Source organism: Antechinus flavipes, chromosome 6 (assembly GCF_016432865.1).
Source record: "Antechinus flavipes isolate AdamAnt ecotype Samford, QLD, Australia chromosome 6, AdamAnt_v2, whole genome shotgun sequence".
Classification (NCBI taxonomy): domain Eukaryota; kingdom Metazoa; phylum Chordata; class Mammalia; order Dasyuromorphia; family Dasyuridae; genus Antechinus; species Antechinus flavipes.
In genome coordinates, this window is record NC_067403.1 from 247,106,684 (window position 1) to 247,124,525 (window position 17,842).

General features: G+C 36.9%; 1 protein-coding gene across 1 annotated transcript; it reads right to left on the reverse strand.

Moving 5' to 3' along the window:
* Positions 1 to 248: 248 nt before the first annotated feature.
* On the reverse strand, positions 249 to 4,783 carry LOC127539895 (proteoglycan 3-like). The gene is made up of 6 exons (XM_051964315.1): positions 4,681 to 4,783; positions 4,162 to 4,283; positions 3,203 to 3,468; positions 1,355 to 1,486; positions 843 to 954; positions 249 to 444 (listed from the first exon to the last, which is right to left on the reverse strand). Exons 2-6 carry the CDS (start codon positions 4,220 to 4,222, stop codon positions 386 to 388), a joined length of 630 nt encoding a protein of 209 aa, XP_051820275.1. The 5' UTR covers positions 4,223 to 4,283; positions 4,681 to 4,783; the 3' UTR covers positions 249 to 385.
* Between the last annotated feature and the right edge of the window lie 13,059 nt (positions 4,784 to 17,842).

Below are 17,842 nucleotides of genomic sequence, written 5' to 3' on the forward strand. Positions count from 1 at the left end.
CAAATTTTAAGGTTCTTTCCATCTCTGACCTTTAGATTTCTGCTAGAAACAAGGTATATGAAATCAAGGAACCAAGAGAGTTGTTCATTTTAACTCTAAATTTGCATTTATCACTGGCTGTCCTACCTGCACTCTCCTTTCCTCCTTAAAAAGTGGCCCCTTATAGACCCTTTCTCAGTATGTGCATGTCAGTATCGGGGCCCCTTCTCAATGTGAAGAGGTGCAAAGAGAGCAAAGAAAGGAGCCCATTTCTTATTTCAAGAACTCTGGTTTATTGCAAATGAAGAACTGGAATCTCAGGAAGGGGAAGATAGGGAACTGACAGAACAGAGTCTGCAGAGGATTCTCTGTGGAAGTCATTGGAAACTCCATACATTAACCTGGTTCAGGCAAAGCAGGCAAAGGGCAGCTTCCGCCAACATTTAACTCTTCGCCAAGTGCCATCTGTAAAGAAAATAGGAGGCCTTCAAGGCTCCATACTCCTCCTCCTCCTTTCTCTCTCTCCTTCTGCTCTCTTCACTTTAACCTCCCTTCAAAGAGCTTTACTGTCCCATGAACTACCTTTTCATCACAAAGGATTCAAAGTAGCCCAAAGGTCTCTCCCCCAATGGGATCCATAGAATTGAGGTTCCCAATAATAAGTTCTCTCAAGGGACATCTTTAATCTCCGAAGACTACCCACCACCGGTGATTTTTCAGCTATCCTGTGCTTTGGCCTTAGGTCCTAGGACTGTGGTTTTAGGGTGCAAAAGCCAAAGAGTACAAAATGGAGAATCTTCCCCCCTCCCCATTACCTTTTACCAACCACATCCCTCCACTGATTGATTCTATCCCCTACTTACCTGTGACGCACAAGGCCACACATCTTCCCCCAAATATTTTAGGCTGGCCAGGTGCCCAATTAGTAAAATCCCACTTGCTTCCATCAACCCAGGAGAAACATTTCTTGAAACCCTAGATGGAAAATGTATGAGACAAGAGAAAGTCCACACAGTGCCATTCTCCCTAGGCACCGAAGGCACCGGGAGTGGGCTAACAGTATATCCCTACTAAAGTCAGATTCACTGCCAGCCAGAATGGATATGGACTGGGTAAGCAAGACAAACAGGCAAAGTTCTGGACAGATCTATAGGCAGTACTTCTGTTGGAGATAAATAACCTAATACATAATCTCAGAGCATCCACAAGGTTCCTAGCCCAACTCTGATTCTCCATGACATATCAAGGAGACAGTATCACCAGTTGTATCCCAAAAGCCACCCATCCTAGAATGAGATTAAGAAGTTAACATGGCCCCTAAATGGAGATCCAAGAAAGAAATACCCATAACAGATGCCATATTCTTGTCACTTACCAAACCAGTGACACGGGCTCCAATCCAAACTTGACCCTGTTGGACTCCCTGAGATGTTCTATGGATCAGATCATTGAAGGTCAAGTTGTGGATGGAAACCAGTGAGCTACTACAGGTTCTCTGGCAGATTTTCTGAAATATAATATATATATGAAGATATAAAAGAGCAGGTGAGAATGAGAATAAATGGAACCATCTCTCCACATTATAGGCATTATAACTCTTGTAAAAAGTTGTTGTAAAGCTCTTTAGGGTTCACATCATGTTTGTCATAAATCTTGTACGACATTCTCCCAACTTACCCATACAGAGGAACGACATCATCCTTTTAAAAATACTTCAAAAGTTAAAGAATACTTTCCTCTCAATAGTGCCATGCAATCAGTTGTGTCAATACCATAGTTCTTCTTGTGTAAATGGGGGGGGGGGAGAGAGGGGACTCCAAGGGAACTGACAGCTACCAATCAATAAAGACTAGTAAATTTGATTCAATGCAATCTAAGCAAGTCAATCCAACAGAGTTCCTTAAGCTACAGTTTACAAGGCAAGACCTAGGTCTTTGGGTCTCTATCTAATTTGTTTTCTGTTATATTCTATCAAATCAAGTTAAGGCAACTTGACTCTTGTCATTTCCACAATGAATAATTTGGTGGATTGTCATGAAATGGGATTCAGGAAGTCTTTATTTCACTCCTTGCTCTGTCATTACATAGCTATCTGACATTGGGCAAACACAAATAGTTCTGGATTTCAATTTCCCTATCTGTAAAATTAAATTAGGCACTTACAGTAGATTATACCTATAATTCCTTTCAACTTTAACATTTCATTATTTATATTCCAGGATGCCTTTCAAGTTCTAGTAGTATATATTTTAAAGTCTTTTCTATCTTTGATATTCTATATCAGTTAGTATCTATTGATTCTTTGTAAGTCACTTAAACTCTTTGTTTCCTCATAAGTGAAGTGGTGAGTCTGGACTAGATGATTTCTAAGGTCAACTCAATATACTTTCTTTTTAAAAATCTTGTGTGCAGGGAGGTAGCTAGGTGGCACAGTGATTAGAGCACCAGTCTTGAAGTCAGGAGGACCTGAGTTCAAATCTGGTCTCTGACACTTAATACATACTAGCTGTGTGGCCCTGGACAAGTCACTTAACCCCAATTGCCTCAGCAAAAAAAAAAAAATCTTATGTGCAAAATGATAAAAAAAAAAATACAGAAAAAGAACAAACACAAAAAGAAAAAAAAGTGTCATGTGTCCAGCAGAACATCATGGAATATTCAAAATATGTAACAAAAATTTTTCATTTCAAGAAAGTATATATAATAAAAGAAGTATTCATAACTGTCCATCTTTGCTTTCTTATAGGTTTTCTTTTGTTCTCTGCTGCGTACTTCTTACTTTATTCTTTTCCCCCTTTCTTCTCTCCATCTCTTTCTCAACGTATTTTCGATCTCTGACAGTCTTCAGAGGTTCTATAGTCTCTTCTAACTCTAAAAAAAAAGTCTAATATATTTTATAGATCTGATGTTCTGTCGTCCAAAGTTTTATTCTTCTATTTAATGGGCTATTGAGGTCTTTCAATGAGACATCTTCATTTTGACAAATCTAACCCTTTGTGTTTCCTTGCTTCTGATAATAGTCCCAGTCCTGTACTTCACTCAATATACTCCTATCAACACCTTCTTTCCTGCCTCCTTACTCTTGACCCATCTTCTGTTTTATGGGGTCTTTCCCAATGGGAAATTACCTAACAAGGAAGGGGGAGTCCCATATATCCCAAAACTTTCTCATAAAATTAATTTTTCCTTATACTCTTCTCCAATGATTAATATTTTTACTTACTTGAGCTTTCTTAAAGGACGCTGGTTCTCTGATTAGCTTAAAGCGGGAATTACGGCACCTGGGAGAGCCTGTCAAATTATCAATGTTCCCTTCCTTGAGAGACATATTATCATTTTCCTTAGTAGCTGGGACTGGGACTAAGTCTGTGGCCTCTTTTTCCTCATGTCGGGCGTCATCTTCTCCAGAGGCCAGGATCTCCTCTTTATCTGGTATCTCTTGTTCTTGATTCAGTGTCTTTTCTTCTTCTATCTCGAAAGCCTTATTCTCTGGAATGAAGAAAAAAGAACTGAGCAAAATTGTCCCTTTTCTTTTCATTGATTTCTCTCAGGAAACCATGGACAGCTCCTAACTCTTCAAGATTTAGTATGTCTAATAAAATTGAACCCTATCTAGTTAATAGAGAGCTCCCCTTTTGTGTTGGAGGAAACTATCCCAACTTATAGCATATGTGAATGGATATATCTTTCCTGACTTTAGGATTTCAGAAGGAAGACACAGAAGAACTGAGAGTCTCATTAAAAGACTAAAAATGTTCTGGGCCTTTTCCCCTCCCCCCCCAAAATATGATGAATCTGTCCTTTAGAAAAGAGCCCAGAGTTCCTGACAGAAAACTAAAATCTGAGCTGAATAATAGCTCTTCATAGTAGCTCTTCATAGGTTATAAAGTGTTTCCTCACAACAATCCTATGAGGCAGGTATTGTCAATACAGTTATTATGGATAAGGAAACTAAGGCCGAGGAAAGGGCTGTGACTTGCCTATAGTCATGAAGATAAATGGCAGACCCAGAGTTAGATTCCAAGTTTTTTTTTCACTCCCAACACAATGCCATTAGGTACCCACCTTGTTGATCTGATAAGTCTGGCAAAAGGACAAGGTGAAGATCTAGGCTTGAGCCCATATGGAATAGGAAAGAAGAGGAAAACAAAATAATGGAAGAATGAGGTATAAGGAACTTACTCAAATGAAAGGAGGAGGCTGTCCTTAACAGGACGAATGAGAGGATCAGACAGAACTTCATCTCTTCTCAATCCCTGGAGCACAACCTGTGTCCTTTTCTATCTAAGGCTTCTCCAAAAATCCTTATAAAGAATAAAGAACTTTACACAATGAATAAATAAACTCTGAGCTTTGCAACATGGCCACAAAAAGAGAAGGGAAAAAATAATGAAAAGGGAGGGCATTTTTAAATTTGCTTGAATAGATATTCCCTTTTCCAGAATTCATCCTGCCCCTCCCAGTACCTCCAGGTTCTGAGACCTTCATCAATGGAATGAAAGAGAAGCATTGCTCTGCTCCTAATTCACTTCCCAATAAAATGAGCTGAAAGTAGGGAAGCAATGTCGTTCCACTCCAGGGTGAGTGAGATCATAGTGGTCATTTCAGCCCTGGAGACATCCTCATAGGACTTTTCCCAAATCTCTTATCTCAGGCTAGTCCAACGGTCCCTCATCCTTCTACTGCAAGGGAAATATTTACCTTCTTGGGAATCTGGGACCCCAACTCTCAAGAGATTTGAACAATTGAGCTCCATGGACAGTCCTTATATCAGAACTTTGGAGGAAGTGACCAATGGGGAAAGAGTTGTTGCCCCAGACATGAGGAAGGATGAGTTGATAACCAGCAGAGTTCCTCATTCCCTTTTTAAGGAAGCTTTTCCTCTTCAACCGCCCTTGAAGACTAATGGAGTCAGTCCTCGGTCTGTCTTAGTGATGGCTTGCCATTAGCACCAACATAATGTGGGAACACCATATCCCTCTGTCCCATGGAAGGATGAGTGATCTTGAAAGAGAAGTGGAGAAGTTAGATTCAGGTGTTAGAGAAGTTTGCACAGTCAGGTATAGGAAGTATATTATTGCTAACTCTTCAGAACTAATTTAGGAACATAAATTAAAAATAATGAGGGCGTGCAATGATCAGTAGTGCTTCCAAAAGACCAATGATGAAGCATGCTTCCTCTCTCTTGTCAGATATTTCAGTGAGAGATTAGAATCACAGAATTTTGAGACATGGATCATGTCTGAATTAGTTTTGCTTAATTATTCTTTTTTGTTCAAAGGAAGGTTTTTTAAGATTGAGTGGAAGAGTTGGGTTGGGGAGTATATAAATGACAACAGTTATATGAAAGAACAGAAAGGAAGATACAATAATGAATTTTAAATACTTAGAAGAGTATTCTAGTGTTTAGCACAATCCCTGGAACAAATCAGGTGCTTAATAAATGTTGATTGATTGATTGAAGGAAGTACAGGAGTACAGATGGGCAATTTTGTCATGTTAAATTTAACATACATTTTAAAAACTACTCAAGAGAACTTCAAGTTTCAGATCTAAGATTCTTTTTCTGATCTTTACATAGTAAAATATTAATGTTTGTTGATGTTTGCTAAATTTATAACAAAAATCGAATTGGTTAGGATGATGCTTAAAAAAAAAAAAGGAATGAGTCCATGAATGGCAATTTCTATCAGTCAGTAAGATGACTCAACTGAATCACTCTTAGAAAGGTTGTTCTCTGAATTGATTCCCCACTAGCTGGACCGAGTGTTTCTTAATTATTTACACTCTCTCCAATTTTCCTATTGAGCAATGGCACAGAGCCGCTGGCCATAGGAACTGTTAAGAGATGTTTCATGTGCAAAGTATGCAAGTTCATATAAGTTCAAAACCTCAGGCCTTCAATCCATTAGCAAGAGGCTCTTTTCAATCAGCTTCACAAGTGTGAAGTATGCTGGTGTGTTTTGTGTTAGAGGAACTGCTTTGGAATCCGTGACTGGCTTCCAAGAGAAACCAAGAATACTTCTATCTAATGACCCAAAGAAAAAATATCCTTTAAAAAAGAGAGAACTACGGAGACTGCATAGGAATAAAAACATAGTATTTTCACCATTTTTTGTTTGTTTATTTTTTTCTGTCTTGTGTTTTTTTCCCTTTTGGTCTGATTTTTCTTGCACAACATGATAAATATGGAAATATTTTTTCAAGAATTGCATAAATTTGATTTATGTCAGATTGCTTGCTGTCTTGGATGGGGGAACATAAGAGAGGGAGGGGAAAAATTTGGAACACTAAATCTTCAAAAATGAATGTTGAAAATTATCTTTATATGTATTTGAAAAAATAAGAAATAAAATACTATTAAACTTTTAAAAAAATTATTCATGATTCTCAGACTCAGCATCCCCATCTCATCCTGAAAAGGTCTCAAGTCCTGACCGTGACTAACAGTTTTCACCTACAATTCAAGCTATAAAAGAAAAGATCTCACTGATGAGAGTCAAGGTTCTTTTTTGTGATCATGGCCGTGACCGTTCCCTGAGCCTAGAACTATTCAGCATTGTTTTGTGAGGCTGAACTGATGGAATGGATTCTCATTTGCTAGAAGCCCGGTGCCCTGGAAAGGCAGCAGACCCTCACAAAGCTCTACTGGCTTGGAAAATACCACTGACCTGTTATGAAAGCACTACTGAAATGATACCAGAACCCACTTCTTTTTTTTTTTTTAAACAGACCTAGGATTTCATCAGTTTAAGGGGCTCCTGGTAAGGACCTTTCTCTTTCACTGTAGATCAGCATCTTTTTTGCAACTTTCTTGGGACACTAAGAGATTGGATGACTTGCTGAAGGTCATGGCGTCCAGAATGTGTCATTGGAGGTTCTTGAATCTAGGTCTTCTTGTTACCAATTTCATCCAGCCACAATGTAGCACTAACTCTCAGGACCCATTACAGGAGGCAGTAGCCAAACTATTATCTGAGAATTAATGCCAGCTGTAAGTCTCTTTATTGCTCTTTGGATAATGTTCTACTTTTGTAGATATATTGGATTAAATATTGAATTTGGCAACAGAAAGTCCTGGGTTTAATTCATTCCCCTAATAATTTTTTTCTTCACTGATAACTAAGTTTCTCACCCCCAAGCAATGAGACTCAAATAGTATATATATAATGTAAAACAATAAACTTTCAAGCTCTAAATTATTATCTGAAAATTACAAAGGAGTAGATCTTCTTTTATAATTTGACCTGATTATATGGGAAGCTATTTTTAAAGTTAAAAAAAAGTTTGGAGGCAGAAGGTTCCATTCCAGGGGTCTTCAAACTACGGCCTCCGGGTCAGTTGTGGCAGCTGAGGACGAGTATCCCCCTCACCCAGGGCTATGAAATCTCTTTATTTAAAGGCCCACAAAACAAAGGTTTTGTTTTTACTATAGTCCTGCCCTCCAACAGTCTGAGGGACAGTGAACTGGCCCCCTATTTTAAAAGTTTGAGAACTCCTGTTCCATTCTATCACTCTCTCTCGCCAGCTGTGTGATATCAAGCTAATCCATTCACCTTAGTCTTCATTTCTGATTCTGTAAATGAAAATTATCAGAGGTGCTTTTTCACGAACCTGTCTTTCTCATTCTCTCAAAACTTAATGGGCCATTGCTCTAGAGCCTCAACTGAAACCTTGACCTCAGGCTTAGCTTTTAGTTTCCCGCTTTAAATTGGTTTTATGACTGCCATCTAAAGTATAAAAGTCTCACAGAAATATCACCAGTGGGGTAATCAATTCCTTAGAGAAGTGACCTGATGGAAAACACCCTAATTGTTTGACCATGTAATCTTTGGCTTTTCATAGTTCTTGCCTCTCCATCTGAGGTCATTTGATCCTCATTATGCCCCTGGAAGAAGGTTGGGAAGATAGGTATACATTTTTCATTCACTCATTGAATTTTGTGCGCAAAACTTTAAGCCTGCTTGTAATATATTATTCTGATCATTTAATAGATGAAAAAGTAGAATTCTTTCATTCTCTGGATAGATACACTGTTCACTCCCATCCCCTAAATAGATTCATTAAGGAAGTAACTCTGTATATGTGCATTCTTATCCTTAGCAAATCTAGAGGTCTGCCACCATCTTTGAGCTACCATCTTTAGAAAGAGGGAATGGGCCCTTATTCTTATTACTAATATAACAATACTAAATAGCAGAAGGAAAATGAGATTCATTGCCTTTGTCAATCTACATCATGCTTTCAAGGAGCCCAGACTCCTCCCTGAAAATAATAATCTTTTTAATAATGATATTCCCCAAGTGATGCTGAATGGCGTGGAGAAATAGAATTCCACAGCCTGTTAAAAACAAAAGTAAAACCTTATCCAAAGAGCAATAGAGAGACTTAGAGCTGGCGTGAGCAGGCTGTAACAAGATTTACATCAGAGATTTCAGTGTGAAACTTGCCGTCAGAGAGCTATATGATCAGCCAAAAAGACAGGCCGATTATATAACCCAAAACAAGATTTACTTGGCCATTTTGTGTGCTCCATTGACATCCACCCAGTGTCAATGGAACTCAGTAAAGGGCAGGACCCCAGCCTGCTGTGTGGATGTCCACATGACATTTATAGCATGACATGGCCAATACTGAATTAAAAGATATGGTTCCATCTCAATCTGTACTATTTCAGCAAGTCTCTGCCCCAATGAAATCACTATTTTTAATAGTATTTTATTTTTTATTTTTCCAAATATATGTAAAGATAGTTTCCAACATTCATTTTTGAGGCATAAAAATAAATAAATGTCACTATCATTTGGATCATTATTGATCATGAATATCTTATATTTGTATAAGTCCTTAACAATTTACCAGCCCATGAAGATGTATTATATTATGTGATCCTCAAAAATCTTATAATCTTATTATACAATAGGCAATATTATGCTCATTTTACTGATAAATACATCCAGAGAAGTAATATTATTTCCCTGAGATCTCACAGCCAATAGTAAATGGCAGAGCCAATAGTCAAACCCTTTTTCTGTCTTCAAACTCGTCAGTTAGACTGAGAAACATTGGCCCTAGAGCTAGGATAACTGACTTTGATGGCTACATGCTTAACTAGCTATGTGACGCTCCCCTTGCTTTGTTTCAGTCTATCAAATGAGGATGATTAAATTTGTGTCTTGAGTGTCATTGTGAGGGAAATACATTGGAAGGTTTGAATTGCTGTAAAAATAACTGTTTTCTACTTTTTTCTAATATCTAAAATTTTATTTTCCTCCAATTACATGTTAAAACAATTTTTAAACATTTTTTCAAAGACTATCCTCTACTTTTGACTAAATCTAGAGGGGATGGATAGGAATGTCTTTTAAAAAAAAAGATATTTCCATGAACTTGAACAAGATTTTACCAGTGTTGTTTAATGAATAGCTTGTTGTCCTTTATAATATTGTCCATCCTTGTATGGTTTGCTTTGTGTCACTTATCTCTAATTATCTGAGCTAATATTCTTATTAATTCAACTATGACTTAGTTGGTTAAGGGGAGAAGTAGTTTCATTCCCTATTAACATAGCTGAAGAGCTGAGGAAATCTTAAATACCCCAAGGGAACAGAAAGGGAATGCTGATCACTACCAGAGATATACCAGTTACTTTGAAAGGAAGTTATCTAATATAAAGTAGAGAAAGGAGAGTGAGTGGATTGGGAGTAAAGTTGTCTGCTTTCAATTTAAGAAGTTTCTTTATAAAGCTAGAATATGATAGATTTTGTTGTTGTTCAATTGTTTCAGTCATGTCTGATTCTCCGTGACCCCATTTAGGGTTTTTTGGGTAAAGATACTGAAATAGTTTACCATTTTCTTCTCCAATCCATTTTACAGATGAGGAAACTAACAGGATTAAGTGACTTGTCCAACATCATGAAGCTAGTAACAGAGGCCATAATTGAATTCAAGTCTTCCTAATTTCAGGCCCAGAACTCTATACATGGTACCATCTTGCTGCTCAATGATAGCTGCCTTCCCCAGACTAATTAAACTTGATTATCTGTTCTGAAGATTCATACAGACACAAATAATATTACAAAGAGGATTGCTAAAAGTAATAAAGTCATTTCTATTTTTGTATTGCTAGAGTCTAGCCTAGTAGATAAAAGATAAGTGATAAATGTTTTTTGATTGAATGAGGAAATGAAGAACTAAATCAGATTTTTATTACTACGGTCAATCAAGGACAAGAACTTTAGACGACAAAGGCAAATTTGGGATGTAAACAACTAGAACAGATATAGGTTGGAAAAAGAAATTTGAATTCTAGACCACAGTTTAAAATTTAGGAATGGTGGGCTCTTGTTTAGGAATGGAATATACCTAACAGGAGCTGTTTTTGTTGTTGTTATTTTTAAAAAAAGCATCTGTCTAAAGAACTGCAAATCTAATTATAAGGGTTCTCAATTATACGGTTTAACAGTTTCGTTAATGACTTGGTTTAACAATTTTGTTAATGATTTGGACAAAAGAATAAATAGCATACTCATGAAATTTGCATATGACATCAAGCTGAGAAGGATCTCTAAGACACCGGAAGAGAATGAAGAGCCAGGAAGCTCTTGATGAGCAAGAGCACTGGTCTGTATCTAATAAGATGAAATGTGATAGATAAATGTAAAATCTTACATTTAGGTTCCAAAAATCATCTTCCCATGTACGGGGTGGGAAAAACATTTTTAGACAACAATTTGGCTGGAAAATATGTGTGGGTTTCAATGGACAGCAAGCTCATTTTGAGTCAGCAGAATGGTATGTAGCCAAAATAATTTAATCTAAGATTGTCCTAGGGGAAGCATGGCTTCCAGGAATAAGGAGTTGTTAGTCTGGCAGTACTCTGCCCTGGTCATCCCATCTGGAGTATTGTATTTAGTTCTAAACTTTATAGTCAAAAAGATACTGATAAGCTGGAGAGGTGGATGGCAACCCAATAGTGAAAGGCTTTGAGTCTATGGCACATGGGAATCGATTTGAAAGAATTAGTGATGTTCAGCCTGGAAAAGGGAAGATTTTGGAGACCATAATAACTGGGCTCAAGTATTTGAAAGATTATCAAGTAGAACTGCTTACTTTCATTCTATTGGTCTTCAAGAGACAGAACCAGGAATAATTGATGGAAATCACAAAGAGGCAAATTCATATTTGATGTCCGAGAAGATTTCCTAACCATAAGAAGGGCCCAAGAGAAAAATAAGTTTTGAGTCATTGTGGGTTATCCCTATTGAAATCTTCTAGCAGAGGCTGATATAATAGGGACTTTATTCAGGTATATGTTGAACTAGACAGCCATGGAGGTCCTTACCCTCTCAACTCTATAATTCTTTGGGAAAAGAAAGAGAACTAAGAGACAGAAAGAGAAGGAGAGAGAAGAAGAGGAAAGAAAGGGAAGGGAGAAGGGGAAAGGAAAGGAAAGAGAAGAGAAGGGAAGGGAAGGGGAAAAGGTTGGTAACAAGCTAAACATCATAGATAGTAACCAACATATAGGAAGAATAGTAATAGAGCAGTACAGAAATTCAGAGAAAACAAAAATCCAAGAGGTTTGTCAGCAATTAAACTCATTTCAAACATAATGGTTAACAAGCAAGATGAACTAGATTATTGTTCTTGTTGGTACCATTACTACTACTATTACCACCACTATCATTACCACCACCACTACTATCCCTTTTATCCATTCTGTTCCTTTTGAACTTTATATCTTGACACAAAAAGGCTAACATAAGTCATAAATATCTCTGAAACTTGACTGGAGAGACTAATGATGAATATATGGCTGTGAATGTCATCATCAAAATATACTACAGATCACCCAGACAGAAATAAGACATAGATGAGGTATTTACAATATATTCCATAGGTACATACATCATCTTGCATAATCCTTATGGCTATTCATTGAAATATTATAGTACTAATTATTATTTTATAGAAATAGTTATTATCACATAATGATAATTATTACTTAAGTTTGATAGAGAGCTAACCTCAGAATCTGGAAGATCTGGATTCAAGTCCCACGTCTGCCACATTCTGGCTATATCACACTTGACAAATCAATAAATTCTCAGTGCTTTAGATCAAAGCTTCTTCAACTGTGGGTCACAATTCCATAAAAAGTCATATATAACTGAATGTGGGGGTCATGAAATTATAAGTTATTATCAACAAATGTTTGATTCGTATATATATTTTGTATAACTATATACCTAAGGTCATGGAAAATTTTCTTGGATAAAAGGGGGTCACGAGGGGGAAAAGTTTAAGAAGCCCTGCTATAGACCACAATTCTATAAGTCGCTGCAAAGGTTCTAAGCTACATTTGTAGAAGGATTCCTCACCTGGGAGTTTCCTATACCAAAGAAACCATAGGGTTCAATCTCTATCCCTAATCACTTATTAACATTTAGTTTTATCCCGTTTTACAGAAAAAGAAACCAAGGCTTATGAAAGAAAGTGACTAGCCCAGATTTATATTGGGTAGTAAGTGATAAAGCCAGAATTCACACTTGGATTTGCTGACTCTCAGTACACAAAGTCCTTCACTAAATCTCTACCAAATATATTTCCACAGTGATTATATGAAAAAGACTACTTAGGGGGGTTTTCAGTTAATAGTTTTGAGCAATATCCTGGGTGTTGGAAAATTAAAGCTTTAGACTCTTTTCTACCACTGATTAGCTGATAGTCAAATCAGAGTTTTGGTTTTCTCTATCCCATATCTAAAAAGAGGTCTAATAACTCTAAATGATCTCTCCAGCTTCTTAGAACCCCAATGTTCCATATCTTATGGCCTAAGGCCCTTCCTTATTCTGACATCACATAGTCTATGTCCAAAGGGTCTTTCTAGTTCTAACAATTTATATTTCTATGAGTCTAATCCTCCTCTCAGTATCTTCTTTAATGCCTTATCATGGCAAAAGTTAAGCCTGACTTCTTCTGAAAGGATAATGAAGCACATTTTGTCACGTCATACCAGGCTGGAAGTTCTTTGAGGATGGATCAGGGAAGGATAACTTTTCTGGCATCTGAGAACCATCCTAAGTTAGTAGCTCACCAGATTGGACACAGGAGAATAAATTTGGGGGTTATCACATCCTTCTATGACTTACTAAGTTTAATCGGGTGGCAATTTGTATGAGTGGATGGATTGGCCACAATGATGAGAGGATTGAAGTTCTGAAGTAGGAGTCTAAAAATATTCTCAATGTAATTCCCTCTTCTATCTTCCCTCACTTAAAATCTTCCATTCAGCCTTCAAAGCCCTTCACAATCTGGACAATCCCAATCATTCCAGTCTTCTTATTTTATTATGCTCTATCCATTTTATGATCTAACCTCATCAGCCCATTTGCAGGTCTTTACTACGTATCTCACACCTACTAAGCAATTCATAAATACTTGCCGACTGATTTACCAAGCAATCTCTCTCCTTCCCCAGTCTCTGTTACATCTTAGGCCATTTCCTATGGGAAATGAACTTAAAAGTACAGAGGAGAACAAAGTCTTCCAACAATTCATATGTCTTCCTGATCATTTCCCTAATGCCCTCCAGATTTCAGAGCCCCTGCTCAAGCCTTCTGGGTAAATCTATTATGAAGGTAGGAAAGGGACCTGTGTACTCAAGCTTAAACACTTTTAACACTGGGATAATGGAGCACAAACTTTGTCAACTTCTACCACGCTGGAAAGTCACTGAGTTTGGGGTCAGGGACAAACTATATGTTTTTAATCTAAAGACCATCCTATCTAAACTGGGGTTTTTCTGCCTGGTTGGCCACAGGATAATAATAACTTCTCCTCCTGGGATAAGTTTAGGTTCTGAGAAGTGGGCGAGGGAATGGAAGTAAGGATAATGATCTGTGTCTAAAATGTATGGAGAGAGGGAAGGAAAGGGAGAGAATTTGGAACTCAAAATTTTCAAAAATAAATGTTAAAAGTTGTTTTTACATGCAAGTGGGAATAAAAAAAATAAAACATTCAAAATAAAATGTATGAGGATCAATCCCCATCTGCAATTATTAAGCTCCTGCTATATGCCAAGTACTATGCTAAGTTCTAGAGACACAAAGAAGCCAGTAAAACAGTTTTTGCCCTCAATGAGCTTACATTCTACTAGGAAAATATAGCATGTTCATAGATAAGTCAAAACGGGATGTTTTAAAAAATGATTTTAAGGAGCAACTAGATGGTATAGTGGATAAAGTGCCATTCCTGAAATCAGGAGGATCTGAGTTCAAATGTGACTTAATATTTTTTAGCCGTGTGACTCTGGGCAAGTCAATTGCCTCAGCCAAAAAAAAAAAAATCATTTTGGGAGATCAGGAATTAATAGTTAGAAAATTTAGCCAACGTCTCTTGAAATATATAACCCTTAAGTCAACCTTTGAAGGGAGCAAATGGCCCCAAAGGGTAGAGATGAAGAGGGAGAGCATTCTAGGTTCAAGGGACAGTCTAGAGAAGTCTAGAATGGAATGAGGAATGAAATGAAAGGAGGAGATCGAATGTTGCATTCAGGGAACAGCCAGCAGGCCAGTCTGGCAAGAGTATAAAGTGTGTGAGGGAGAATAATGTGCAAGCAGCTTGGCAAGACAGATGGAAGGAGACTATTGTGAAGAATTATAAATGGCAAACAGGAGATTATACTTCATCCTAAAGGCAATAGAGAATCATGGAAATTTATTGGACAAGAAAAAGAAATGGCTAGAACTTTCCTATAGGAATATCTTTTTTTATGTATGTGTTGGCGATAGATTGGAGGTAGGAAGACCAATCAAGAAGCTATTTTAATAATTCAGGAAATAGATAAGAAAGGTCTGGATTAGATTGACTGTGAAGAGAAGGGGAAAGATAAAAGAAATCTAGAAAAGATAGAGTGGAAAAGACTTGGAAACTGATTAAATATGTAAAGAGTTCAGTTGATTTAGGATTTGGGTGACAAGATGAATTTTAATGACCTCAACATAAATGGAGAAATGAAGAGACTGGAGTTGACTTCAGGGAGAATGTGAGTTCTATTTGGACAAACTGAATTTAAGATGAATAAGGTGGAGACTGAAGTGGGTATTATATTCCAGAGACATATGTTCCTATATCCGCCAGACATAGGAAATAGAAATCAGCAGAGTGATGAAATCCAAATATATACTTTGGGGGGGGGTCATCTGCATTGAAATGGTAGTTAAATGCATAGAAACTGATTAATTCACCAAAAGGAAAGTGAGTGGAGAAAAAAGAAGATCTTCATTTCTGGGAGGTTGGGGGAGGAAGAGTAGAACATGAATGAAGGCCCCACAAAAGAATCCCAGGAGGATTGGTAACACATGTAGGAATAGAACCACAACCTAGAGGTGAAATAAAAATCCAGAGAGAAAAAAGTGGCCAAAGTGCAGGGGCACTAAATAATATTGTTGCGTTTTCCCCTACCCCTAATGCTTCATTCTGAGAGTTTCTTGGGGCTGGGCAGAGCCTCATAACTTGGTCCTTCTTTTCCAGTCTTCTTATACTTTGTTCCCCTTCACATACTCTGTGATCCAGTGACACGGGCCTCCTTGTCATTCCTCAAACACAACACTCCACTTTCCATCTCCTATATTGGCAATGTTCTTCCTGCTCACCCCTGATTTCTGGCTTCCCTGGATTCCTTCAAGACTCAGCTCAAATCATATCTTCCTCAAGAACCAGTCAAGAACCTCAAGAACACAGCATAAGTGTGAATTGAATATGAAGAGACAATATTTTTTAATGATGAGAAGAATGAACTGGGACAAAGGGAAGGGGAGAAGCAGAATGTTGCAAATTATCTGCCATAAAAAAGATGGAAGAAAAAGTTTTTACAGTGGAGGGGAAAAAGAGGGGTAGTGGGTGAAACTTATTCTCATCAGAATTCCTCATAGAGGAAATAACAGACATACTAAATATGGGTATAGAAATGTATATTACCCTGGAGGAAAATAGGGGGAGAAATGGTATATGGGAAGGGGGGAAGATGATCAAAGAAAAGTCATATTGGAGAGGAAGTGGTCAGTAGCAAAACACTTCTGAGGAGGGATAAGGTGAAAGGAAAGAGAGAATAAATGGGAGGGGGATACAGTTAGCAATAGTAATTGAAAAAGAATTTTGAAGCAAGTTTCTCTAGATAAATCTAACTAATACATAAACAAGAAAGAAATGAAGGAGGTGACTCAAATTTTAGAAAAGTTATATATGATAGATCTCAGGACAAAAATTGAATGAGAATAAAAAGGAATATACTTTTTTCTCAACTGTACGTGGCACATAAAATTGACCATATATTAAAGCATAAATACCTCACACTCAAATGCAGAAAGACAGAAATATTAAATGCATCCTTTTCAGATCATGATGCAATAAAAATTACATGTAATAAAGGGCCATGGAAAAACAGACCAAAAAGTAATTGGAAACTAAATAATCTAATCCTAAAGAATGAGGGAGTCAAACAACAAATCATAGAAACAACCAATTAATTCATTAGAGAAAATTACAATAATGAGACAACATATTAAAACCTACAAGATGCAGCCAAAGCCAAAGTTCTTAGAAGAAATTTTATATCTCTAAATGCTTACATGGATAAAATAGAAAAGAGGAGATCAATGAATTGCACATGCAACTAAAAAAGCTAGAAAAAGAACAAATTAAAAACTCCCAACTAAATACCAAGTCAAATTCTGAAAATCAAAGGCGAGATTAAGAAAATTGAAAGTAAGAAAATTATTGAACTAATAAATAAAACTAAAATCTGGTTTTATGGGGGAAGCAATAAAATCAATAAGCCTTTGGTTAATTGGATTTTAAAAGAAAGAGGAAAATCAAATTACCAGCATCAAAAATGAAAAAGATGAATTCATGACCAATGAAGAGGAAATTAAAACAATAATTAGGAGCTATTTTACCCAACTGTATGCCAATAAATATGACAATCTAAGTGAAAGGGATAAATATTTACAGAAATATAAATTGCCCAGATTAACAGAAAAGGAAATAAAATACTTAAATAGCCCCATTTTATAAAAAGAAATTGAATAAGCCATCCATGAACTCCCTAAGAAAATATCTTTAGAACCAGATGGATTTACAAGTGAATTCTGCCAAACATTTAAAGAACAATTAATTTCAATACTATATAAACTATTTAAAAAAATAGAAGTATTCCAAATTATTTTTATGACACAAATATAGTGCTGATATATGAACCAAGAAGAGCCAAAACAGAGAAAGAAAATTACAGACCAATCTTCTAATGAATATCGATGCAAATATTTAAAATAAAATATTAGGAAAGAGATTTGTGGCTTCAGTGCATTCATCTTTTACCCCCTGTATAACTATGTTATGGAACTGTCTATTTTATTTCTTAAATTCAAAATAAAAATGTTAAAATTTGCAAAAATAAGGATTATCTTCATCTCCTTCCCCCCAGAAAAGACATTGTCTTGAAATGCTTGCTGGGATCCTGCTGCACCAGGGATAGTTCTACTTCAAGACACAAGAGGTAATGATCTCCCTGGATTAAGATTTAGACCCTATCTTGGAAGTTTAGAAAGTTTAAACTCTAAATTGAGTAGGCCCAGATGTTTGCTCATCAAGCTTGGCCAACAGCCCCTGGTTATTTACTGGGGCCCAAGAGAGATAGTGGTTGAGGCAGTTGCCCTCAAGAAGAAGAAATCAGCCCTCAGGGATGCCCTGGGCCAACTGCTAAACAACTCACTTCTCTATTTGCAAGCAACACAGAGAGATTGGGAAGAGGGGTCAGAATTTTTCACTCCCTACTGGCAATCTGAACTCATGAAATCCTGAA